General features: G+C 35.4%; 1 protein-coding gene across 32 annotated transcripts in view; it reads right to left on the bottom strand.

Annotated features, from left to right (window-relative positions):
* Positions 1 to 7,750, bottom strand: part of PTPRD (protein tyrosine phosphatase receptor type D) — a 536,986-nt gene that overhangs the window by 308,671 nt on the left and 220,565 nt on the right. For 17 of the 32 annotated variants that reach the window (XM_044939860.2, XM_044939874.2, XM_044939864.2 and 14 more), the window contains exons 3-4: positions 4,148 to 4,296; positions 555 to 696 (exon numbers count right to left, since the gene is read on the bottom strand). In XM_044939860.2, the coding sequence (XP_044795795.1) occupies positions 555 to 696; positions 4,148 to 4,296 (291 nt within the window). The remainder of the gene's footprint in view (positions 1 to 554; positions 697 to 4,147; positions 4,297 to 7,750) is intronic. The other 15 variants (XM_044939863.2, XM_044939884.2, XM_044939887.2 and 12 more) reach the window with 1 other exon arrangement.

Genomic DNA, 7,750 nt, shown 5'->3' with positions numbered 1-7,750 from the left:
GGCATATTCACTGTTTCCAATCCCTTTGCACCAACAGATATTAGTTCAAGAAATATAAAATCATGAAGAAAACTAGTTTTTTGACATAAAAAGGTATATTTGTCATTCATGATTCTTCTCATTAATAACTAATCATCTTTAGGTAGAAGATATCCCTTTAATTTTACAAGCATCAATGTCAGTTTTGGTAATTTGCAAAAGTAGTTGCTGACCTATATATGAAAAATCCACACAGGAGTGAAGTTAACATGCAAAAGAGTAACATAACCTGCTTGCTTTCGAGATTCTTTACCAAAAATCAAAATGGTATCGGACATTTGCAATCAGTATTTCTTTAATTTTTTTTTCTGTCCCTGACTAGCAGTTTTTAAGTCTTATGAGAGAAAGCGCTGACTATCTATTTAAAGTTTGACCCTAACAAGTATTTGACTTCAATATAGTTCCCAATTAAGTGTCATGACAATGCTAGTCTTTTCAACGATCCTACAAAAGAATACTTGGGGTACAGAATTTCAACAGTGACACAAGCAACAGCCTTGTACTTGAATACTTACCACGTAAAACTGTGAGTCTGGTGGACACACTTATTTCTCCCACGTTATTCGAGGCCACACATTCATAAATGGCCTCATCACGTGGCGTCCGTAAGGGCTGTATTCTGAGAACTGATCCAGATCCATCGTCAAACTCTATTACCTATTAGAGGAAACAATAGCTGTCACAGGTGTTGTTACTGTCATCCACCTTTCAGCTAAACCTCCTAATGCGGTGGTGGACCAGCCATTAGGCTCACAGTAAACTCAGAAGCATTTTGTGACTACATTTTGATACAGTGATGAAACAGAATAATCGGTCTAATGTAATGAATCCTGTAGTGAACAATGAAAAGACATGAAACTACATATGCAAAAAATGTAAATTTCTTGTCACTACAGAAAACCATCCAGGGTTTACTCATGAAAATATTCCAGTATGTGTATCTAGGGCATTGTGATCCTGGTATTAATTTTGCAAGAAACGTGCTGCTGTGATGGGTAAACTTCTTAAATTATTCTGTCTTTGATAGTACAAATGCACATACGGATCCATTTAGTAACTGAAATATAAGGTGAAGAGATAATGTATACCACCACTGATAGCTATTCTGCTTTAAAATGTCTCATCCTAAACTGTATAGATGAGCGAACCATGAAGAGAAACTGCATAAATCTAGTACTTAGGCAGCCAATGAGATGTCTTTCATAGCCCAAGAGACTGATGGCATGCATTAATTTTGCAATAAATCATTCCAGTATTTGTTCTAGCTTAGCATTTCCTGCATTTTTAGGACATTCTTGCTGCAAAATGGAGGCTTGCTTCAGCAAGCAGAAAATTAATGTTCTAAACAGTAAGCCTGAATTCACTATCATTATGGACTGTACTCTGAAACAGTTAAGAAATCTTAGGTATTTGTCACCAAATTCAAGTAGTACTTTTTAAAAATGATGATGACATCGATATTGATGATATGATGATGATATTTATAATTACATGATAATATGAAGATATTGATAAATATGTACACAAAACTGTAGTCCTATACTTTTCTATAACTATGATGGGTTTTTTTCATCTGTTCACTGAGATTCTGTATTTTTTTTCCATTTCCCTATGAATAATACATCCATGTGCTTAAACTGTGAATAAAGAATGCCTTGTAAATATATTTACAAGATGCTCAGTCCCAGATTTTGTGTATAAGTGTCAACATATGGGGAAAAAGGGATTGAAAGTTTTTAAGATATATCCATTTCAAGTCCTTTTCACATTCCATTTATGTTCTAAATTCACAGAGATAGCCAAATGTCCCACTTCTCCATGTACCAGAATTTAGTTTCAACTTTATTAAAAATATCACACATTTTAGAATGAATCTACTATGCATCTTGGGAGAATAAAGTTCCAAAGTTACTTTGAGACTGAAGTTTTTGTCAAATATGCCATAATTTAATATATACATGTGTGTGTGTGTGTGTGTGTGTGTAGTGAGAGAACTCCCTTGGCTTAATGTAGAGAAGGGTTTAAACATTTTTAATACTAATTTAAATTTTGATATTTTTGGTCTTATTGAGAAATATCTGACATACATCACTGCATAAGGTTTAAGGTGTATAGAATGAAAGTTTGATTTACATATATGGTGATATGATTACTACAATAAGTTTAGTTAACATCCATCATCTCATATAGATATAAGAAAATAGTTTTTTTTCTCCTTGTGATGAGAACTCAGTATCTAATCTCTTAATAAATTTTGATTCACTGTTACCTGTCATTGTATAATTATACTTCGGAAATATTTCCTAGGCTTAGGCCTGAACAGTTCAACAAACGAACTGTATACCCCATATTAGCACCCCATTAGGTGCTAATGTTGTAATTTCCAATTTGAAAATCCTACTCAACACCTGGTATTGATTATAGCATCTCTAGGCCAGATGCTAGATTTGCCAGTGGAGACGGAAGAGGTAACAAAATCAGTCGCACTCACACTCCTACGGGCTTTAGAAACTAGTGAAACCAAAAAATACAATATACTGTTACAGATACTAAAGATTCACAGCCCAAGACTCGATATTATTTGATGTATCTGCTTTGTGTTAAAACGATTAACTTTTTCTGGATGTGTTTATATGATGCTCATTAGGACTTAAGTACTGAGCAGAATTCGTGCATTGAAATGTTTACTATTATAATTTAATCTTTATTACAAGAGTTTGTCAAGAAGTCATCATTACTAGCAAGCCTGATGTCAAAATTCTCTTTGACAAAAAAGTTCAATTTAATTTAAACTAAAAAGTCTATGTGCACCAGAAGTTACATACATATACATCTTTTTCTATCTGATGTAGGAAATGTTTCTTAAAGATTAAGATATTCTCTTATGTTTAAATCATTATAAATATTTGATCTTCAAACAAACACAATTTTAAATTTATCATTTATAAATTACAGTCCAGATTTCAATTTTACCAGTGTAATTAATTAGGCCCTTTATGCATTTGGTCCATTTATTTCTCCGTGAGAACTGTTGAAAAATGAGTAAAATCTCAATGTTCTGAGTTTTGTAGCTGCTATATTTCTTTTAACTGGGAATAACTTTAATTTGCCAAAATGTAAATTAGGCTATGAAGTAGACCAGAAACTCAGGTAGGAGGAACTGAGTGTTGTATTAAATATTAGCTGGAGGTCCCAGTACCCTGTAAGAACCAGTCTATAAATTACAGGCATGAGGTTGCAGGCTTCTTCTAATTTTCTTCTGTGCAGCTTATCACCTATTTTACTCCTCCAGAATGAGTAACTTTATACATCATAAGGCTCCTTCAAAACACCCCCCAGAAACAATATCTGATGTATGTTTTACCATCTGCAGTGCACTGAGCTTTCTTGAGTAAACGCAACTGATTTCTTCAACAGGTTTATCAACTATCCACCTGTTTGAATATGTTTCTTCCTGAGCAGTTCTTTACACAAAAACACTGGAGCAAAAGTTCTCATTCTAGTCCATGCTACTTTTAAAACACAGGTGTGAAGTATAGTGGATAACTAAACTTGCTGCCCAGTATCCATTCTCCTTCCAGATTACAGGAACTTGAATTCCCTTTAGGAAAACACTGCTCCTTCATTTCAAACCACAGGGTTGAATGGAACTGACTTCATTCCCAGCAAGAGAGGTAGATTCTGATTAATTTAGTCAGCCTGTACCATCCAGCTGTTCATAAAGATTGGTTCTGGGATGAACATGTAACTCAGAAAGATCCAATAGCAGAGGAAGTTCTCACTCATCCTCTAGTCTTGGATGTGGGAGTATGGGAGACTGCATCTTGCCATCTTAAGGGGAAGCAGTCTGAAAATGAGGTTACAGATGGATGCTAAGGACACTATTTGAGCCCTGATACAAGTAGGACAACAGTCAGTCTTATGAACCCTCAAATTCTCTTTTTGAAAAAGTCAGAGCCATTTAGAGTGAACTTTTCCATCCCAAACACATAATGAATGACACATTTCAGTGATTATAACACCTTGTATCAGAGTAAAACAAGTAGCATACAAACCAAAACTCCAGCAGATACCTTCTTCCCCCAGAGAAACAGAACAATGGACCTAATACCTCAAATCTCTGATTGCTGACTTTCTTTCCTTTTTTGTTCCAGACAATTTTAGGTCTTGGGTCTCCTGTAGCTTGGCAAATGAAGGAGGCAACTCCACCAGAGACCCCTGTCTGGTCAACGGGAGTTCGCGTAAATCTTGGAGGTGCTAAAATAAAAAAGAAATAGACATCATAATTAGATGGAAAATTGAAACACAGATTATTATCTCACCGCACTGCTCTCTCCACAGCCCTCAACCCTATTTCAGTCAACACAGATATAATACACATATAAATATACTGGGATGACAAAATCAGGAAAGCACCTTTTAATGTGAAGGTAGATAAAAGGGGAAGGAGGTAACTTTCCAGTCAAGTTATCTGTTAGCACTTTTAATGCTGAAACCCGTATTAAGGCAGAGATCCAATAACATTCGAAAAGCAACATCACACATTAATTTTTATTACCAGTATTAAAAAAATCCAATTTGTCCTCTGTAACAAAATGAGCTCATCAATCAAAGTGAGTAAAATTTTAGCTCTTTGCTTTGATGCCGCTATCAGGACGCTGCCAGAAAGCAGCAATGCCACTGCTAAGCTATTAAAATAAGTGACATTTAAGAGAAATTCTAGGAAATTTTAAAGAGACTGGAAATACAGCCCTGAGTTAGAAGGTTTAGCAAGAAACAGAAATAGGAGAAAATGGTACAGTGACTCTAACCCAGATATTGTGTGCTGTCTTACTTGAAACTTAACTCCACAATTTGCATAAAAAGATGAGTCAAGAAGGCTCCAAAGTCATAGCAAGGAAAATAATTTCTATAAAGAAAAATGTACACTTCAAGACTCTAGGACAAAAGGCTAAAAGTGTGAGGTTTTTGAAACGCACTCCATCTCCTTTAAATGTTCCTAATATTTACTTTCCTTCTTAAAATCTGCTTGTTATCCATCTTATATTTCCAGGTCTAGAAATTCATTAAATGAGAATTATATAAAATGTAGATAAATACTTATGGGCTAAATATTCACCATATATTTTATTTACAAAGATTATAAATACACAAATGTCAATTTGGGTATTTATAGGGATCAATAGATCAGCTATGGCATAATCATCAAATAGTAAACGTTATATTTATAAACATATGCCATGAGAAGTACTTATGATTCAATGGTAAGCCAGAAAAGCACCACACAAAATTATACATGAGGGATAGCAGGTAAAGAAAAACACGCCCCAAAAGAGATGGCACAAAATATGCTAAAATATTAACAATGGTGGCTGGGGAGAGGTGTTCTAATTATTTTTCCTCCTCTTCACATTTTTCTTGCATCCTTGAGTTTTTACAATTATGTTATAGTTGGACATTTTTTTAACTCAAAAACATTTTACCTTACTATTTTATTTTCTATTTTCTTATCCCTACGATCAAAGAAAAGAAGAATTTTCTCTTCTCTCTGGCCGTAGTTCACCTGTATGTCATTAAGATAAGGTTTTAAGTAACCGTAGCTAAAACTTATTTTGAAAACTCTCCTTAGATTTTAAGAAAGAGGAAACTAGCAAAGTCCATCACTATTTGCTCTTCACCACTATTTTCTCTGCCGTTTTCATGTTTCCCATGTGATGCTCCTGCTGGCCCAATGATGTGTGTCCTGACCCTCATCTCAGTTTTCCTTGAGTCAGGGAAGCCAGATTGCCCTCTCAGCTCCAGTGGGCTACAGTTCACAGGGTCGCAAAGAGTCAGACACAACTGAAGTAACCTAGCACACACACACACACACACACGCACACATGCATCATTTTGAGATGCAAAACTTTCCTCTTACTTAACTATAAAAATATGAAGTGTGAAATCAATAATTTTGCAGAGATCCCTTTCAGGTTTAAGGTATTAACTTCCACAACGAGGCAAAGAATGGAGAAGTGAGGGGCGTGGTGTATTTGCGATGCTGATAAAGGAGCATGGTCTCCACTTCATCCGCAAATTCCACTTGATGACAGCAGCTCTGGTGAAAACCAGGCCCCATTTGTTCAGAAACCCCGGGAACGAAAGCGAACTCTGACAACGCTGCTCGATACCGCATCCAGTAGCGTCTCAGGGCAGCAATACAAACTAGATGATTACCAGAACTGCGAGTGATGTTTAAGGTGATTTCAAATTGACTAACAGTGAGAGGAACAAAAAATACAGTATACTGATGTCAACTGTCACGAAGAAAAAAGTTATTAAACTTTTATGTTTTTCATTCTGCTGTTTCAAACAATGTAAATGGATAATAACCACATGCTTGTCAGCATATAATATGGAAATTACAACTATGGAATTGAAATTCCTAGGGAGTTTTCCCTGAAAAAAACATATTGCATTGCTATATTAAGTGATAAAACAGTATCATTTTTAGGTCCTTTATTTTTCAAACTCCATAGCTTAAAAATTGGAAAACCAATTTTAATAACCCAATCTCCCATTTAAGTTGAAATCTCTTGCAAGAATGTATGGGCTGGGCAGAGGGTTGTTGTATACAATGTTGTATACATTGAAATAATTAGAAAGTGAATAAACAAAGATGGTAGGATGCCATTTTTCCTGCACTGGGATTTTTTTTTTTTTAAAGGGATAGTATCCTAGTTCTCATCCTAATTTGGAGACTATGAAAATCTGCAAAGAGGTAATACTCTGCCTGCCAGTGCAGGAGATGTGGGTTCGATCCCCGGGTCAGGAAGATCCCCTGGAGAGGGAAATGGCAACCCACTCCAGTATTCTTGCCTGGAGAATCCCCATGGACAAAGGAGCCGGAGGGCTACAGTCCTTTGGCTCGCAAGAGTCAGATATTAGCGACTAAATAACAACAACAAATTATTCAGCAAAGTGCTTCCTAGATAATGAGCCAAATTACTATAAAACTTATAAGCCTTATTTCTAATGGAAAGCAAAGGAGGCAAGTTACCATTTTCTCAAAAAGAATGTTCAGATATGTTTTTCATTTTCTGGTCATACCTTACAGTTCTCAGGCAAACACTGACAAGCTTAAGAATCTACCAAAGATATGATCACTGGATGCTACTATAAGCATTTTATTTATTTTTAAATTTAATTGATAATTTTTTTTTAAATTTTTATTGGCACATAGTTGATTTATAATGTACTAGTTTCAGGGGTATAGCAATGTGATTCAGTTACACATATACATATAACTACTCTTTTTTACATTCTTTTCCCATATAGGTCATTACAAGGTACTAAGTAGAATCCTGTAAGAATTTTATTTCAAAAGATGACGTCAGTAGAGTTAACCTAACGAGTTGTGAACATTTTTTTTGGGGGGGGAAACAGAATATGTTTCAAATCTGGGACTGTCTCCCTATATCCCACTACCTACAACTATAGTGACGCAGCATTCTTCAAAAAACAGCCCTTAAATTTACGATACTGGATGCTGGGGGCTGGTGCACTGGGACGACCTAGAGGGATGGAATGGGGAGGGAGGACGGAGGAGGGTTCAGGATGGGGAACACATGTATACCTGTGGCGGATTCATTTTGATATTTGGCAAAACTAATACAATTATGTAAAGTTTAAAAATTAAATTAAATTAAAAAAAAATAAAAATAAAAACAAA

This window comes from Bubalus bubalis, chromosome 3, assembly GCF_019923935.1.
Source record: "Bubalus bubalis isolate 160015118507 breed Murrah chromosome 3, NDDB_SH_1, whole genome shotgun sequence".
NCBI classification, from domain to species: Eukaryota; Metazoa; Chordata; class Mammalia; order Artiodactyla; family Bovidae; genus Bubalus; species Bubalus bubalis.
Note: the sequence above shows the minus strand (reverse complement) of the source record. Positions and strands in the feature narration are given on the sequence as shown.